General features: G+C 35.4%; 1 protein-coding gene and 1 long non-coding RNA gene across 4 annotated transcripts in view; one reads left to right on the plus strand and one right to left on the minus strand.

Annotated features, from left to right (window-relative positions):
- DMXL2 (Dmx like 2) overlaps window positions 1-19,278 on the minus strand; it is a 51,143-nt gene that overhangs the window by 5,133 nt on the left and 26,732 nt on the right. For both annotated transcript variants that reach the window (XM_021407254.1, XM_021407255.1), the window contains 21 exons: window positions 18,998-19,108; window positions 18,112-18,281; window positions 17,680-17,777; window positions 17,372-17,537; window positions 16,141-16,405; window positions 14,329-15,425; window positions 13,133-13,324; window positions 11,540-11,616; window positions 10,859-10,989; window positions 9,908-10,156; window positions 7,169-7,350; window positions 6,668-6,798; window positions 5,631-5,716; window positions 5,185-5,386; window positions 4,294-4,411; window positions 3,422-3,484; window positions 2,941-3,027; window positions 2,738-2,859; window positions 1,795-1,933; window positions 1,189-1,249; window positions 976-1,103 (listed from right to left, as the gene is read on the minus strand). In XM_021407254.1, coding sequence (XP_021262929.1) covers window positions 976-1,103; window positions 1,189-1,249; window positions 1,795-1,933; window positions 2,738-2,859; window positions 2,941-3,027; window positions 3,422-3,484; window positions 4,294-4,411; window positions 5,185-5,386; window positions 5,631-5,716; window positions 6,668-6,798; window positions 7,169-7,350; window positions 9,908-10,156; window positions 10,859-10,989; window positions 11,540-11,616; window positions 13,133-13,324; window positions 14,329-15,425; window positions 16,141-16,405; window positions 17,372-17,537; window positions 17,680-17,777; window positions 18,112-18,281; window positions 18,998-19,108 — 3,875 coding nt within the window. The remainder of the gene's footprint in view (window positions 1-975; window positions 1,104-1,188; window positions 1,250-1,794; window positions 1,934-2,737; window positions 2,860-2,940; window positions 3,028-3,421; window positions 3,485-4,293; window positions 4,412-5,184; window positions 5,387-5,630; window positions 5,717-6,667; window positions 6,799-7,168; window positions 7,351-9,907; window positions 10,157-10,858; window positions 10,990-11,539; window positions 11,617-13,132; window positions 13,325-14,328; window positions 15,426-16,140; window positions 16,406-17,371; window positions 17,538-17,679; window positions 17,778-18,111; window positions 18,282-18,997; window positions 19,109-19,278) is intronic.
- Window positions 4,329-17,356, plus strand: LOC110403707. 2 transcript variants are annotated; one of them, XR_002441799.1, is made up of 6 exons: window positions 4,329-4,464; window positions 6,469-6,621; window positions 11,460-11,634; window positions 11,986-12,118; window positions 13,420-13,487; window positions 17,053-17,356. It is a non-coding gene; the product is annotated as an uncharacterized LOC110403707 (long non-coding RNA). The 2 variants fall into 2 exon arrangements; XR_002441798.1 differs by lacking the exons at window positions 13,420-13,487; window positions 17,053-17,356 and having other exon boundaries at window positions 11,986-13,126.

Genomic DNA, 19,278 nt, shown 5'->3' on the forward strand with positions numbered 1-19,278 from the left:
CCCTTTCTCTTTGTCCACTGTTTTCTGCAGCTTATCTACCTCATATACTCATTTTTGGCCGAAGTGTGTGGATCTTCTGCACTTTTTTTCTGCTCTCCACTATAGTGCAGTATATTTACTCTGTTCAACTAATGGGCTGTAAGTAGGTAATGTGTTCTGTCAAATCTTTATCATAGCCAGAAAGCAGAGTATGAAGTGCTTTTTGAACATCTGTATTTTGTTTAGCAAAAGTTTTCTTCTGCAAAATAGCCAAGTTCAATTTTTTTTTTGTATTAATGTTTGATTTAAAAGCTCACCACACAGAAACAATTACAGAAAACTCTGAAAAAATGGAAATAAGATAGGCAATACTGAGAAGTTTCTTGTCTCAAAGTGTAGTTAACAATAAGGACTAGCCTGAAAAAAACAGACAGATGAGATAACTTTACAGCCCCCAAAAGCTCCTTTTTGAGCATTTCATATTGAACTTCCCTTACAAGGACATAAGGAAGAGGTTTCAGATCCAAATATGTTCTATGTGAGATCAGTTAAATTTTAGAGGCATTGAATGGGCGTGACTGTATGTCAGTTTAAGAATAAATTGTTTTGAGATTGCTTAGAATATGAAGAGAATAAACAGTTCCAGTAGGAAGGAATCGGTAAGAGAAGACAGTCAAGCTGATATAAATCAGGGCATTTTTCCAGCAATAGATTTTACTGTTGAAGTGTAAAGACAGTGCAGAAAGATTACTGAAAATCTTGCTTTGTATTAATGTAGTCTCACAGGAATCAGTGTGAAGCTGACAGGAAAGAAAGGAGAGTAAGGGTCAGTGTTTATTACAAAGCTTCCATATGCAGTGAAAATAAAATGATACTGGTTATGCCATCATTCTAGGATGCCTTAACAGCAGTTTTCTGTGTCACCAGATAGAGCTGTTTTAGAGGTCACAGCATGATCAAATGTGTTTCATTAAAAATTGTGAATACTGTACTTACCTTATTGCCCTGTGAATTGAAATACATTCTCGTAACCCTGGCGTTCCCAGCCTGCTGAAAGCATACCAATTGCTGTGGCCTTGTCCACTCAAACATTCGAACACTACCATCTTGCGCTCCTGTAAGATCTGGATTAAGGAATAGATGTTCCTTAATACTATAGAATGCCATAGAAAAATGTATGCTTCATACTGGGAAATGTGATTCACTTACAGTACTGATGGACTGGATGTGAAGCCATTCTCTTGACGTTATTCAGATTTCTTTTAATAAGCTTCGTAAAAAAAAATGGAAAAAAAATCAAGAAAGAGACAAATACGCTAGTCAATTTTCTTTATTCTACTACATGGTGAATGTCCCCCGCAGTTAATAAGCCTGTAAACTAGCATTATTTGTATCTAATTATGTCTAGTTTTAGTACAGTAATTAAATCCTGTTTTTGGCATCATCTTCAGTCAAGAAATTTCAGATCATATTATCTTCTGTTTTACAGAGAGCTGATGTAACGCTTTTTATATTAGTCCCAATGCAAGAGTATTTTTAAAAATTATTTTTTACATTTATTTTTTTGAGAAACTGCAGGTCCTGCTTCACAGGTTCCCTCATAAACTCTTGACTGACTCATTATTTTTTAAGTCACAATAATTCTATGCTACTATCTAAAAGAAGAACCTGAGTTTGGTCTTCTTTTTGGCCAGGTCTTGGTCACTTTAGGCCTTTTTTGTCAACGCTGAATTAACACTACGATGAATCGTGTACTGAATAATAAAGCTAAGAAGATAGTAAGCCTAGAGAGCTGCATGCAACAAAAGTACTTACCACACCAGCTCCAGTGCTAGTTTGGCCACTGCCTAGCCAAGGCATAGATGAAGATGGTTGTATCTGACTCACTCCAAAAGATGGTGCAGTTGACTGAGTTAGTGTTGTGGTAGAACCACGGAAGTCAATATCATCAGAACTGTAAGAAAACAGCGGTGTTCTGCTTTAAACAAATGTTTCTTTGCCATCAATGTTGTTCACTTATCTCGCTGCTGTTCAGAGCCCGATGGCAGTGGATAGAGGAAGTGAGTATAATGAGGACTGTAAATGTGTAACTTCTTCACTCGTATTATACACAAAAGTTTCCCATATGCTCAACAGATATCAGTGTTTAACCTCAACATGTGATTCTAACCATGGTAGATGTTGAGAATATGAGCTCTCTTGAGGAGAATACTGCTGTTAAAAATATGGACAGATAGGCCACAGAATCATAGAATCGCCTGGGTCGAAAAGGACCTCAAAGATCATCTAGTTTCAACCCCACAACAGCATCTAGTGTTCCTGACCTGTGCATCTATATGTGTACCTATTCTGTGCAATTGAATGTGGTGCAGGTAAGTGCTTGCTCTCAGCATGATAACGGAGAGGACTAGAATTCAGGCCACTGCACTAGACAGCTAGCATCAGGTACCAGAAGTAGGCTCAACACAGCAGTGAAGCAAATACAAATGTTTCTGATGTAGCACTTCTTTTATTAGCTTATACACCATTTCACTGAGCAATGTAGACATGCCCCAAATACTCAACCCCCTCAAAAACTTAGTTTTACCACGTGTAAAACATACTACTGCTCCTTTGCTTTCCTCCTTCACTCCTCCTTTTGAAAGTAATCTAAACCCTACCAAAGATTATGCAATTAACATTTTTGTGCACTGGAATTATAAATGTAGCCTTACAGTAAACCTGTATGCTTACTATAACCACAGAGAAATAATCCTACCTTTTTGACTCTCTGTCGTATTCTTCCCCAATCCATATAAATGACTGAGCAGCCAACAGAGCTGAAATATCAAGTTCTTGAACATCATGTGTAGATGCCAAAACAATTTCATTGCTGTTTGCCTGTGCAGCACAAATATGAAATTTATACTAATTTTAATTAAAATTATTGTACTACACATATTAGTAATATTTGAGGCTTACCTTATTAACTGCAAATGCCATTATCATATCTGATTCTTTGTGAATTACTTTTGCTTTTCCTCCAGGGTAGCCAAGATCTGCTTCAACCTACAAAACATTTATGAGAAATTTTAATTAGCATGAAAATCCATTTTGTAGTTGTACATTCAGACCGCAAAAGTCTATACAAAATTCATGCAAGAAAAGTTCAGTGGCCTCAGCATCATTTAGGAAGCTAAACTTTAGACTTCTCAGACTCTTTTGTGTTCTAGAAGCCAGACATTGTGTTTGAGTGTAAGAAAAACAATGTTGCATATACAACACTATTTACAAGGTGCTCACTCATCCCAATTAAAGGACATCCAAAGTTAATTCACTGATTAAAAGCCTGCCACACAGACTACACAGAACACATAGCTTCTGTTAGTCACATTAGAGAAAGAAAAGCCAGTTCCACAGAACTTTTAAGAATGTGCTAGAGGTTTGGGAGAAGGGATACTACCTTGTTTTTGTGATCTTCTGCTACGCAGTTTTGTTTGACCTGCTCCACACGATCTTCTACAGACTACATAACATCACACAGTCACAAACACAAAACACATGCACAAACAAATATAAAAAAAGAATGAAACATTCCAAACTAGATTTTAAAGGCCACTCTGTCAGTAAATGATGACAAATGTATTTTTAACTTTTTATAAAAGGCACAGGAACTAAGACAGGAATCTAAACAAACTCACTCAAAATGTAATGCCTCCTAGATGAACACAAAATGTATGATATAGTAAATAAATGGAGGAGCAATACACACACAAACTCCATACTTACAGGAAATCTTAAAGATATTAAATAATATGTTTATTTCCTATGGTATTTATGTTGGTTAAAAACTACAATTACAACTCAATACAGTTGTAACTGGTACAATTCATAAAATCCCATATTATATATTACTATATAATATTACTTTTATATGTATATATTACTCATGCATATATACATATACACAAAGTAATAGCCCACTTAAATTTCTTTTTCAATATGACAACAAGAAATACACGAATATGCAATTTTATTTACTTACTACATTTATTGCAAATGTTCTGTTTATTTCTTAGAACAGTTTTCAAATACATAAAGGTGAAATGTATCTTGTCTAAAAATATTTTGTCCAGTTGATATTTCGATAAACAACATGATTGTCATGTTGATTAAAAAAAAAAAACCAACAATAACACAACACTGCCAAATGAAAAGAAATAGACTGAAATGCCAACAAAAGGTAAGAAAAATATATACCAAAGAGACCGAGGTACAGTTATAATTGAGTTTTCTTAAAAAACAACAACAACAAAAGTTATATTCTTTGTTTACCTCACTTTGCTTTCTTTTCTTTGTGAATATGTATCTTATGAAAGTCTCCTGAAGAAGTTCCTGCTTCACGAGAAAATGCCATAGCCTTTTTGCTGGAAGAGCTGAATAATCCTTTGATCTGGATGATGCAGGAGGAGAAATAAAAAGGAAACAGCTTCTATTTAATTACAGGTAGATACCTCCTATCCCTCCTCAAATCTACTTTAGGTTAAATTTCAACTTGGAAGAAAACCAACTAAATTTAAAGTTCTAAGACCTTCAAGGCAAATTTCAAGGGATACATTTTGTCTTACATTTGTAAGAATATTTTAATAAAATCTTCTAGTGCCAACAATGCAAATTCAAATTAACATATAGCTAATGTAATTAAAGTTGTATTTTAGTATGTCTAGAAAAGTAAGCTACTTTTGAGTTGAAAAAATCCTTCAAGGTCTCCATTTAAAGATACTTGCACAGCTCTAACACAGGAGGATTGACTTTATAAGGACTGCACTATAACTATTTTTCTCTCTCTCTACTGATGTCTTCATGTATGACACAAGTTGTCTTCTGTTGCTGAGGGCAGGGGGGAGATAGATGCTACTGAAAGAATAGAAATGGTGGTTGAATAGGGTCTTTCTAGCAGGACCCATTGCCCTTGATCTGCAGTCCTCCAAACTTTGCTCCTTCCATCTTACTTTTCTTTCTTTCTGCAGCTGTGAAAGGTGCAGCAGAAAAGGCAGCTGCAGGAGACAGCTACATAAGAAGTAACAAAGGGATGTGGGAAAATGGTTTCTGTAAAGCACTGGCTATAACTAAGACCTAGCCAAGCTTCATTTGGCTGTTTACATTTAGATGGAAATACTCTTTAGTATTTCTGTGGTTAAGGAATAAGAAAAAAAAAATACTTACTTGAATGGTGTGTTTTCAGGTTCAATCATGGCTTTATTGCGGAGAATAGCTGGTCCTGCACCTACTCCAGGGTCACTAGGATAGGTATTGATGTAGTTTGGTGGTGGGCCTTCAAACTGGTCCATTCTGTCTTGAAGAATCTGTTCCCAGTGCTCCAAATTTTTTATTACAGCAATGCCTAATGGTGATGTTACAGGCAGATCTAAACAGAAATATTAATAAAGGCTTAGAGGAAAAAATCATATAAGTTACAGTGAGTATAAAAAAGTAGAACAATACAACTATTCAAAAAAAGGCTAGCAAGGAAATGTATTTCTTAACAATCTTCAAAAAATGTTTAAATTACATAAATTTTAAAACAAATATTAAACAATATATTTAAAAGCGAAGTCTGACAGAAAGCCACTTACACAGAGAACTAAAACGTGAAGTAGAGTTTAACTTACCATTAAACTCCAGGCCAGCAATAGGAAAGAAGTTCTTAACATTGTGCAGAACTAATTTTACCATTGTCAGGTGCAGAAGAGCCCAGCTGTATAAAAATAATAGTTTTAGTTGTGTTAAAACAACAGTAATATGGTTATCTGCAGAACAGTTTCTTCTACCAACTACACGGATCACAAGAACAACATAGGGAGGTCACTGAAGTTTTTAAGTTTAACAGACACATGCAGCAAGGTATATACATATCAACTATGAGAAGCAAGGTCTCTGAGGGCTTCCCCCTATAACAGCAAGTATCCTTTGAACTCTTCCTCTAAAAATGTGCACCAGATGCAAGAGTGAGACTCTGCAAGATTGCAAATTAAGTTCAAGCTCCCTGAAACAAATTCACACGCTCTCCAGTGAAATCACAGTGAGCACAGCCAAGCCATTACTTGAGTTTGGTATTCACATCAGAAGTTTCCCAACTGAAAGACTCTCACAGATATTGAAAATACAAATACTGCAGAGTATAAGGACTACAGAGAGAATTGAAAGGTTGAACACATAAAAAAGCCACCATTTTTTCTCTACTTTTATAGTGCTAAGTTCATTTACTTTATTCCCTTTTTTTCTTGCAACATTTTCTCTGTAAGCAATCCATTTAATCTGCCTCTCATTCAGAAACTAAGGATCATACTTTACTAAGTGCTCTGAAACATCATCCTAGAGCTGGCACTGTGGTAGGTGATGTTTTTTGTGTCTTGAAGATGATAGCAGGGTACTTCTTGTTTGTTCCCCCACCTACCCATAAAAGGCAAACCACACAGCTTTGACTTGCTAATGCCATTTTTTTTCCAGGCAAGTAAATGGAGAAATGTTTGTTACAGCAATCTAAACTTGTTGCACCTACAGTCTCACTGCTATGGATGCCCCTGTCCATTGAAGTATAAATATTCAACCTAAACTGTGGAGTGTGCAGAGCACCTGTATTTTCTTTAATCCTGAAGAAAAGTAAGCATGATATTATTATTCTAAAATAATGGCAATTTCTCCTAACCTGTAAGAATTTGCATCTTTGTGTTCCTGGATCTGTGTGTCAGAGAGGAAAGCATCATCCTCTTCCTCATCACTGTGAATGCTTTCATCGGAATCATATATAACTCCACTGTCTGACAGAGGAAGAAATGGCTGCAATGCAAAATGAAAGTCTGATATAAAAGTAGTTTTCTGATCTCTTAATACACATCTCTTCAACTTAAGTTGTAATTTATACTCTTTGACAATGATAACAATGTAACATAAATAAAGTTCCATAAAAGATAAAAGTATTAAGGGGAAAAGAGTTAATCTCTATTATTTGCAAGAACCATATTTTTATGTTCAGAAATAGCTCTAAGGAGAGTCATAGACAGGGCTCTTCATCTTTTATTGAGCAGATAATATTCTGCAGCATCTTTTGAAGAGCACTCTGAATTTTCACACTATTTTTGCCCTTTAAAACTTAACTGAGAAGAAATACACTTTAATGAACTCCCACGTATTTTCCATTTTAAATTACCTTTGCCATAAAATAGTCCCACATGCTAAGTTCTGGAGGGATAAACTTTTCTTTGTAAGAGGGTCTTTCCGCAGGTACCGGTGGGGGCACGGTGCTGTCTTTTACAGGCCTTCCAGGCACCAGCATTCTCATATTAAAACGACGACGATGTTTATCCATTTCTTCTGAAGGAAGAGGTGGTGCTAAATTCAGATGAATTTGAGAAGCTGATATTAAAATAGCATCTTCCAAGTGGCTGTATTTTATAACTGAAGTAACTAAAGACAGTATTATTGGCACTAGCTTCTACCAACTCAGGAATCAAAGCCAGCCTGTATAAGTTAAGTGTAACCACACAAAAAGGTCAGTTATGATAAATTCAGTCACTGTGGTGTTTACACATTGTGTATATAACAAGAAATTCATTTTATTATCTGGATGAAGTTTTTCAGGAGACATAGCTTTGAAATAAAAGGCATTTTAAATATTTTTTTCTCAAATTAAGAAAAACAATAATTTGTTAAGAAATAGATATAGAAAATTTCACTGAACTGTAAATTGCACAAGTAGCATTGGTTATTCAAACTATAAGCCAAGGAACTCTTAAGATAGTAAAGAAAATTTGAATAGAGAAAGCCTTTTTGACAAATGAAATCTATTAAGATTCAAAAGATCTTAATAGTTATCAAAATATAAATGTGATATTTGTTTTCCAAAGAGTTACTGGGCAGGCAGCACTGAAGGTTACACTTACTTTATCACAAAAGAGCTAGATATTTAAAATCAGTTTTAATTTTTTTAGAAGCCACTACTAACACTCATCTACACGGCAAGTTTTTACAAACCTTCATTACCATCCTCTGAAACATCAGAAACTGTAGCAGCTTGCAGGTTAAAGGAAAACAGAATACATCTCAAATGAAAACATGGCTTATATATCAATGTTGTTCATATTAACACCTTGTTAAAATAATTGATAATTCCTAAAATGATTATTCTCAAATGTCCTTCAGTTACTCCATAGAAGAGAAGTATGTTACGCATACTTGCAGCGGTTTACTTCAGAACGTTAACTGATCAATGGTGACAGTATGATAATGTCAGCAATGACAGCAATTATTGGGATGATTAGATCAGAAACAGTATTTACGTTATACTGCCTTAGTAGTGTTTTGTTTTGTATTTCAAATACGAAACATCAATTTTCCGCGTAAGAAATTTCAAACCTGTAGTTTTTAAAGCCAACGCGTCAGAATTTTCAGTATTGTTGCAGTGCAAAGTTTATTGCAAATGGTTTTATTTGCCTCTGTCCTCCTGAGCCTGGATTTAGCCTTCTCTTTTCAGCATATTAAGATGTTCTCATCTGTCTGAAAAAGCCCTGCTTTTAGCTGGAGCTCAACTATGTATAAACTGCTTTCTGTCAGATGAAGCTGGTACTTCTTGTGCAGGGTAAAATTGTAACTTGCAGTAGAAATAGTTTCAGAAATACTGTTTCCAAGTTACTATAGTCATTATACAAAAACACTCATCTCTCATATACAGGAAAACAGAGCTATTAACACTGATTTCTACTACCTACTTTTTCACTAAAAAAAATAATGGTTTAAAACAGTGCAAAGTGTTATAAGCAAGCATCTAATAGGAGTAACATAAGGAAATATGCTATCCTAAGGATTTGTTTTGACTCAAAATGTCTGAATTAAAATTATGTTGTTATCAAATTATTTTATTTCTCTAGTGGCTTAATATCAAATGCAAGTTTGAGTTACCAGAGTACTGGCAGTACCATTCTAAGTACTGCTGGTACATATATTAGGAAAAGTAATGGTGTACATTAGTAATTCTGAAATGTTTATACTGGGAAATGCACATAGCATTCTGCATACAGGTTGCTTACCATGCTTCTAGGGTATAAGTGCTGCATCACGGTACTAATTTCATCACAACTTGACTAAATTACTCAATGTGATGGCTATTTGTTAATGATATTGTGCTTGATGTCTTGCTGTTTAAAGCACTTTGTTTTACCTCTGACTGAGAAATTTTTCATTATTGTTTTAGAAAGATGGAATGAAAAAAACTTGTGTTTGGGAAGATATACAAACATATACATGGCAAGTAAACTATGTTGAGCGTGACAATAGTTAAATGCAGAGTTTCAGTGACATTCTATCTCCATTCTAAGTGGATACCAAAGGAACAACAGCAACAAAAATCTCTACCTCATCTATATTCTTGTTTATTTGGGAGAACAGTCTTGTCACAAAGAAGATGAAATCTGTATTTATTTCTTAATCTAACAATTACTCAGACAATAGTCTCCAGGTCCCGAATTAAAATAAATGCAGCTATCAAAAAGCACAGTTAAACTGTAAATGTCAAATTAAAGAACTACATTCTGAGTAAAAAACCTGTACTGTTTCAATGGAAAATTCAAATTGTGCTAGGTGTTATCAACAATTGTGAGAAAAACTAACATTTCTTTCTGCTTTTTAATTAATGTTACAGTTTTCTTGCCAATAGATACTTAAAATTTAATAATCTAAAAATAGATATTTAAATTTTTAGTAGCTTAGCGGGTAGTAATGATAATAGGAGGACGGTTGGACTGGATGATGTTGTAGGTCCTTTCCAACCTTGTGATTCGATGATTCTATGAAATTGTTTCCTTGTTTTTTGTCTTTAAAGAAATGTCCTCTACTGGGTTACTAAAAGGTATAAAGTGCAAATCATTTGTATGATCTTTAGAAAACAAAGTACCTGGAATATTTTCTGATTGCCTTCGAGGTTTTACAAGAAGTTTCACTCCTCCGCCAAAAACAGCGGCCCACATCCGGCTGTTCAGAGGATGGGCTGCTAGCCGAAATAATTCATTACATGAATTGGTTGCCAAGGCATGTATTAGCAGACTCAAGTAAACAGCTACAACAGCTTCGCAAAGAAGGACGTTTAACTTTGGCTGATCTTCATCCTGAGCTGAACTTAAGAGATTTATAAGTGAACTCACACCTGCAAAGAGAAGAGGAAACGTGCTGTTAAATGAGTAGGATTACAGATAGGGAAAAATTCAGCATTGCGTCTCTGCCTCTTACGGTGCATACACACTAATAACTACTTGAAACTTTTATTCAGATAAATCATACAATTACAATTTTTCTTAAAGACTGAACAAAAAAAAGCCTTCTTTGTCTCGGACTTCTAAATTGTGCCTCAGATTAGTTTGCCTCTGAAACTCCTGCACTGTTGACCAGAGTTGACATAAAAATACTAAATCTGTTGCTAGTACTTGAAAAGTAGTTGTTCTGATGGCTAGAGCAAGAAAAGCATGTATGTAAGACAGTACTGTAGCAACAGCTAACAGAAATAGCTTTGCTCCAGGGTGAGGCAGACCAGATGAAAACATTTTAGGATGACAAATTATCAGCTTATAGAACTTATCCTAAAGATTCCAATCTCTTCTTCAAGTAAGATGTTTGCCATATCAAAAGTTCAGATTTTTGTTTTGATCTGCAAAGGAGCTAAAGGTTGTTACACCTGTGAAAACTAAATTCTAAACACTTATCATCATCGTTTGCCCATTATTTCACCTATACTTGGATGAAAGATTAGCATCAAGTTGTACTGTAAGTTATCATGTTGCAGAACAGTAAAAAAAAATCTGAAATGCGGAGCTTGTCCAGTCGTGTTAAAAGGAACTTATTTTTGTCTCACCAGGCCACTGAGCAGGAGATGAGTTTGGAGTTGCATGCTCTTCAATACTCTCTGTCCTCAGTCTGCGTCGATCACTCAGAAGCAGTCCTTGATAAACCATCCCTGTAAACTGATTCGCTTCTGTTTGACTGCTAAATACAAATCAATTTTTTTTCTGATGAGAAAGGATTTTAGAATTTTTTTTGTAATAAAATATAGTATGTAGAAGTGCTTCTCTTTTTAATCAGAAAATGCAATATTTTAAATTCTACAAGACTACAATTTCATATCATAGTATATCTTTTTAAATTAAAACTTGCTATATTTTTACAGCATTCTTTTCCGGTTTTAGTTTGAAATAAGAACTGTCTGAAAACTGACTTCATTTAAGCTCAGATATTTCCCATGCACCCCTACCCAGCAATGGATATACTGTGGAAAACAGCACTCAAATGTTCTTTCAGAAGCATCCTAAGATTGCTACCAGATTTTCCTCTTTTCATAGGAAAAAAAGATTGTTGTTATTTTATCTATGTGAAACTGTCACGGACTACCAGAACTAACAATGTGTGAACTGCATAGTTATCTACGGCATACGTAGCAGTTGGATCTCTTTTCTTAGACATAGGCACGAAGAATTTCCATCTTGGATGCACAAAGTATTCTTCAAATGTAGGACTGGAAGAAAGCTTCTGTTTGTACCTGTAACTGTGGCTGTCACACAGTGCTTGATAAATGGATGCAGAAAGTGAAGCTGCTAACGAATGAAGAGTGTACACCTAAAATAAAAAAAGCTGGTAAGTTATATGTAATTTATAGACAAAAGGTGTGTAAACCACATTTACTTCTAAACAGTTTTTGAAATGTGTTATGCCAGAATGTCCTAGTTTTAAAGCAAATGCAGGAAATAGTAACTAAAAAATTATTCTAATACAGACCTCTCACAGTGTATGAGTATACTGAAAAAGAGATTAAATAGGTCCTGTTCTAATAACAATTTCAATAGTATGAATGATTCCTGGAAACAATATAACATCAAATTCAATATAGTAGTATTTTCTTTATATGCATAATACAGAAGTTTGTGTAATCATTGTGACTGTTTAATTATTTATAATATCTTTTTCACCTCATTTATGTACTTAAAGTTTTTCAGGAGTCTCCCCGTAACAAGACTGGTACTAGCTTACAATGCAGCAGAAACACTCAATTTCTTAAATAGAGGGATAAATGCAAGGATTTCTTGGAAAGACTGATGGAGGCCAAAGCATGTTGAAAACGGTACTGCCAACTGTTAAAAACATAAATATTTTTTAACTAACTCTTTGCTCATTTCCATCTATTCCTACGGTCTCTCTATTTAATATGATGCTGTATCTCAGGTTAAAGATATAAATTATCTAAATAGTTGTTTTACAGTTAGGAAGTGTCAGTTCTTTCTGAGTTCTCTTTTAAAGGAAAATGCATACAGAATAAGAGTTTTTAGAATAAGGAAGACGCTTAATGTGGCATAGTTCAGGATGAAAAAGGAGTCAACTAATGTCAAAAAGTAAATGAGCTTGGGATACAGTTTTACAAATTGTTAACTAACTTCCAGCGGGACAATCCACTTAGTTTCATAGTTTTGATGTACTTTCATTTACTCAATAGAAGTTTAAATGAAATTTGATGAATATGAATACTGACAAAAATGTAGAAAACAATGATTTAGCGTTTTACTAATTAACTGTTATATAGTCTCAGGCACTTTGTTTCCTCCATCCCCTCTATTTTATGAACAAAATTTATTTACCCTAGGGTGTGGAGCCAGATAAAGTAATTAATCACATTTCCATGGAAATCAGTACAAGTGGGAAAACTTGCACTGGAGTAAGATTTATAACTACTGTATTAACAGAAGGTTAGAACATACCTCACGGCTTCCCATCTCTACTTTCATTAATCTTCCCACCAGATTTGACCAAGACGATGACAGTTGACATATATGATCACGAGGTTTTAAGAGTAACAATTCAGTGCTTTAGTGAACATCTACATTTGGAACAGTTTCTCGAGAATGACCGAATCATTTTGGATGAAAGTGAACTAACCAGATTCCAAAAGATGTCAGGAATCAAGTGCTTGGTTGACTACCATTTTCAGTGGTAGATTTTCAATTCTCTAGACTTTATAGAGAAGATCAATATTGTGAAAAGGATTTCTGTGTAAAGTGTTGAAAAGTTAACCATAATTTTTGTGTGCTCTCACCATTTCATATATATTCATTTAGCATTTCCTAAAACCTGTTTTCATTACCTTGACGTCTTCAATATTAGGATGTGGTGGTGATTTCATCTGCACAATTGTGTAAAGAATATCATGGATGTGGTTGTTTAAATACAGCACAGGATTAGCTATCACAGTTTTTGTGGATGCTATGCTTGCAGACAGCAACGGTAGTGTTGTGGGCAATGGAAGTGGAGACTGAAGTTGTTTTACAGTAGTTTCCTGTTCAAAAGAAAAGATTACACTTAAGATGATTGCTTTGAGAAAAAAAATAATAAAACCAGTAATTTTACATCTTTTTTTTTTTTTTTTCCCAGGGGTATTTATTCTCTTCTACTGCTATCTACTCGGTACGGACAAGATTTCATAAGGACAGATGTTAAAAGTAAGTTTTTATTTACTGTAATAACATGACCTGATGGCCAAGTTTGCTAGAATACTTTTTGATTTAGTGCAGGAAAACTACTTCCATGTAGTTCATAAAGTATTGGGATTGTCTATTAAGAAATAGCAGCTAAAAGCACACTTGCAGTAGCTTGGGTTAGCATATTACTGACTGGTCTGAGTTTAATAACAAAAATCAAATTTACACTAATCTGAGTTTCTCAAGCAGAAAAGATTTTTTTTTTTGTCTTAAAATAACGGACTAAGTCAAACAAAAAGACAGTCAACTACTGCTATTTTAAATGTGAAAAAACCTGGGACTGGAGCCACTTCAGTGATTTACTCAATGTCAGAGTATTTGCTCTGAGCAGTCACTAACATTTACTGGAAAATATCTTTTTGTATGAAACTAATGTAGCAAATGCCAGAATATAGTAAAAGGGAGCAGCACACTGACTAAGACTGTATTCCTTATAGCTCCCTTGGATGACATGCAGATGTAGGGAATGAGATTTTATCATACTTAATCAACTGTGAATTTAACTTGTTATATAGATAACCAGAATAGAGTAATCAAAACTATAATTTCATTTCAACATACATCTAAGTCTGTAGTACACAGAGCAATATTTATATACTACAATTACATGTAGCCTAACCCTCTGACAGATTCTGAAGAACCAAATAACCAGGATGTGGATACACAGCAAACTAGAATAGTAAGTTTTTGCCTCAAGAACATTAGACTTGCATAGTATAAGGTACAAATTTAAGCATTTGATAAAACTGACAATCTAGAACTGTTCAGACTTGTAAATAGAAATCAGTTGAATTTGTTTTACCTGCTGTGACTCTTGCAGCAAAAATTTCAGCTCCATTCTTACAGATGCTAAACCACCACCTTGTGCCCCATGGAGACTACAATAACTTAGAAATACTCGTAGAAGAGCTTGGTTCTTCTGCAGCCACCACTTTCGTCTTTCAGCGTGTTCTCGTTTTGCTTGTAACCTACGCCTTTCTATCTGGTGCCGTTCATAGGAACCAATGTCTGGCTTATCCATAACATTCTCGTGGTCAAGTAGATCTCCGTTTACTTTGGTGTATGTTTTACAGTAGTCTTTGCCACCTGCTTCATGGTTGCATATTTCATGCATGGCAGCAATCTCTTTTTCAAGCCAGTTGTACAGCTGAAACCTGAGCTTTCCTCCATCGACTTCATAACCAGTAGCCAAAGTCCTCAGTTCAGTCATTAGGATCTTCAAACAGGCTCTGAACTTCAGTTGTTCAGCAATAACATCAACCTCAGTGTCTCCAACATCAGAAATATCTCCATGTGGTGTTTGTGGAACATTAGTGTCTGGTGTTTTATCTTGTTCTTCACTCTTGGAAGTAGCTTCTGAATTTTTCATCATTATACCAACATCCTTGTCCTCTTCATCTGACTCATTTTTGTCTTCACCCCAATCAAGAGTAAGAGGCTCATCATCAAATTTTACTGCTGGTTGACTCCAGTCAAATTGTGCTGAAGATTCAGCAGTACCCTCCAAAGCAAAGGAAGCTGAAATTGGCTTTGACCAGTCTATATCACCGCTTCCAGCACCATCCCTTGAGGCTTTGGAATCTGAAACACCAGCCTGCATTGGAGGACTAGATGCATCTTTCTCTGTAGCTACAGCAGATTTTTTTCTTACTTTTGGGATTTTGGAAAGAACTTCAAGAGCTAGCACAGGACAACCCACTTTAAAGTGAGCATTTGCAGTAGTGAAGAATAATTTTCTTTCTATAAGATTAATTTTATCAACAAAACTTTTCTCAGTTTTTAGACCTAAGGTGGCCAAAGTCCCTTCTGGTGAGCTGAAGTATCTCCGGATGAGCAAAGGATGAGTCCGAAGATAATTGTAAAAACTGAATACCACAGGATTGCATGACTTGACAATAACTGGGGAATTAAATAGATAAGACATTTATTGACAATGGATTTCAAATGTTATTCTGATTTGCTTACTTCCTGCATTACAAAGATGGTTCAAAATACAAAAACAAAAGACAGTCTAGTTGCCAAAACAAAGCAAAAGAATTACTTATTCCCCACAAAAACATTAAAGATATGAGCTGGATGAGTGGAAACATATGAAATTCTCACATTTGCTTAGTTACTATTTCACCAGCTTAGCCTAAAAGGAGCTGAGAAGACCAGCTAGGTAGACATTTCACTAGGGCAGGGAACATACTACAGAAAGCAGTGCAGCCACTTCTCTATCACTTAACATTAATCTCAAAATAGACTGGATAGGAAGCCCTGCTTTTGAACACTGCTAAATCCTAGAAGCAAGAATGAGAAACTAAAGTATATTAGAATAAAAATTAGCCATCATTAAGTAGAAGAAAGGTAAGTAAGAAAAAGTAAGGCTCTCCAGAGTTTATCTGACAGCAGAACTAAGTTCAGCACTGGGGACTGGAGAGAAGCCTCTGGAAGAAATTGGAAATAAATGTTTTTGAAGAAGAAATTGAGTGGGTTAGTACATAAGCCTATTAATAATTTCAGCATAATGGCACCTCAAGAGAAGGGACTACATGTATAAACAGAAAGTATTACCCCTTCTCTACTATGTCTGAGAGAGTTTGTCCCAGTAGACAAATATTATTTTCCTTACCTGGGTTTTCATCATCATCTTTAGGTGTTTGCTCCAATAAAGTGTCCAGTGCTCTAGTGTAATCTTTCATTATCCAGTAAGCAATGCTCCTCAGAAATGGATCAGGATGCAATTTAGAACAGCTGAACCCAGTACCATCCTTACGGCAACCCAAAATTTTTTCATAAAGAATGGAGGTGTATGTGACAGAGGTTTCAAACTCCGATTCATACAAGCGAGCAATAACCATAGCCAACTGGATGTCTTCCATTTTCTCCAGGCATACCTATGATAATAAATGTGGGAAAGGTCTCTTTATGAGGGAAAGTTTTTTTTAAAATGACAGTGAAGTTCACAGCAACATATGTTTACATATTAGTTTTTCTCATGATATCTGATCTTTAAAGTATATATTTATCTTTGAATCAAAAGTATGGTGAGATAACATCTAAGTGACATATTTTCATCCATGTTTGGAAAGAGGTGTACTTTCTTCTATTTCAGCAATTATAGTATGCCTGGCAGTACATTGATGACAAAAAGAAAAAAAAAACAACAAAACAATATATCAGTTAGAGATATAAAGATGTTTTAGCTAGTGGAATAAACCTAGCTTCCAACTTCAACATTTGTACGTAACTGGTAAGATTTTCTTCCACTGACTTATCTGCAGAATTATGTTTTTGAGCCTTTACATTCTCAGGTAAAGACTAACACTGCATAAAATAGGCAGGATAAGTAAAAGTTATCTAATTCCCTTCTCTCCTGAGATATACTGCTTAAATTATGACCTTGCTGAGAATTTTTGCCTTCCTAGGCAGGTAATATCACAGCTCCACTGAAGAGGGATTCTTCAGAAGATTCTTCTGAAGAGATTTTCATTTGTTTGTTTGTTTTGTTTCTTTGTTTTTTACTTGATATTCTAAACATTAGGGAATGCCAAGTAGCTAGAGGCTGAACAGAGCGCTACAGGAAGTGAAACAAAGTTTCACCATCGTGGCCACAACTGCTCTCCTAAGAGACCTTCCACCAAGGACTCGTGTATTTGAACACTCCATTCTGGCCTCCAGATCAGTTTCCAAGCTTTTATTCACGGCAGTGTGGAGGTAAACACCATGTCTAGAGGGCATCATGTGTAGACACACTCTTTCTGCTTCTACTCTTTATGAAAAAGTTCAGCTGAACAGCTTTTAAGGATGCAGTTACATAGTTTAGACTAGAAATTGACACTTAATTTCTCAAAAATTAATACCTCTATAGCATCTTTCAGTGAACCTGCTAGCAGGAAAAACGCAGCTGATTGTTCAAAGCGTTGTTTTCCCAACAGAGCAAAAGCATTTTTTAAAGCAGCTTTTCGCCATCTGTCTTCACTGAAGTTGTGACTGAAGAAGGCAGTCATTTTTTCATCATGCTGAGACCTGCATAAAGAAGTGCAATGTACACAGCTTTTTATTATATAGCCTTAGGATACAATCACTTGAGCAGCACCAATTAAACTCTAATCCTGAATGATTTCTGTTTTGCATTCCTGGTTCAAATAAACTTACAGTTAGAACTCACCTAAATAGACCCCACACCACTGCCTTTTTCTTCATAGCAAGGTAAAAAAGTGCAGCATCTAAGGCATCATTGTTCCTCTGGAATGAAGCTTTTGCAACCTGTAGTAAGCAAAACCTACTGTTATTACTGAAAATATAAAGCTTGCTTTTAGCTTAAGAACATACGTTCTCTGCTGGGAAGAAGCTCTGGGTGACTGCATTATTTATATAAAGCAACAGTAATTTATTTCTGAATGATTTACAGAAATTAGTTTATTGACAGGGGACGACAGCTCATTACACTGTTGATGTTCCTAAGGTTCAGAATGAACAGCACTAGTGCAGATATTAATACACTTATAGAATATAGAAAAAAGTAGTTACACAGCCTCCCAGCTGGGCTGGAGTACAAGGGAATCTGCTATAGACAGATAGATATAAGCAATTAGAATACCTTCTCAATGCATCTTCGGAGCGTGTTGATATTCCTGACCCACCAACCTATACCCATAGCTCTTAATTCAGACCACTGTGGGTCTCCTTTCTGGATAGCGGGGATCATGTTGATCAGCTCCTCCTCGGCCTCAGAATGAAAAGCCCATGCAAAATGACAAGTAGATAGACCTAAACAGTAACATAGTAAAATTCAGAAGATTAATACTCATTAATAAACAAATTGAATATATCAGAGATGCAAAATGGAACCTGTGCAAAGAGCATAGGTAGAGAGGGAAGTTTGCTGACGGGAAGTAGAGCTGTTGAAGGTGAAGTCAAAACATCTCCCGATATATATCCTCTCTTCGGTGCTTCTATTCTTTTCCAGTACCCCATTCATATACGTACTACAGTTTGCAGTACTGTACTGTTTACAGTTTAGTATAAAACAGAAGTAAAAATATTATCTCAGAGGCAGACCCATTCTGGGCCAGAAACCTTTCTGTACACTGTTGAGGTGGTAACTGCTTTTCTTTCCTGTTGTGTATTTCACAGCAGCATTTACTCAAATTGAGCAAAGAAAAAAAAAACCTCCTGTGATGAAAATGATAAAATTATCTTAGAGGGGAGATAAAAAACATGCTTCTGTAAAGCAATGCTTTCATTCCTCCAGCAGAAACAATGTAACATATAATACAATCAGTATGTCGTCTGGCTGGGGAAATTATTCATGCTCAAATGGAATAGCACAGAATCTGTCTTCTGTTCTTGAGCTCTGCGTTTTCTCTACGTGTGGTGCATGCAGGGAAGTGTGCACTTTGTAAGTTAAGGGCCTCCAAGGAATAGCTGTTATCTTGTCAGCTCAACTGGATCAAATGAAAGCGATACCACATTCTGAAAATTACCTTGGTGAAGTAGCTGAACTCGATACAGAGGTGGGAGTGATGTCAGAAGACAGGTGTGCAAGCGCATAGCCAACAAATACCGTAAGCCACATTCATCTAAGGTATCTCTTCCTGTAAAATATAAAACACTGACTTTTGAATATGCCAATGACTACAAAGGGCATGTATACGATTTACTGTATGCAGCATATAATGAATGAATCTTTCTAAATTTGCTACATGAGATGAAGTATTGTGCATGAAGTATAGAGATTTGTATTCAAATGTTCTTTTCTTTGCCA

This window comes from Numida meleagris, chromosome 9 (genome assembly GCF_002078875.1).
Source record: "Numida meleagris isolate 19003 breed g44 Domestic line chromosome 9, NumMel1.0, whole genome shotgun sequence".
In the NCBI taxonomy this organism is placed as follows: domain Eukaryota; kingdom Metazoa; phylum Chordata; class Aves; order Galliformes; family Numididae; genus Numida; species Numida meleagris.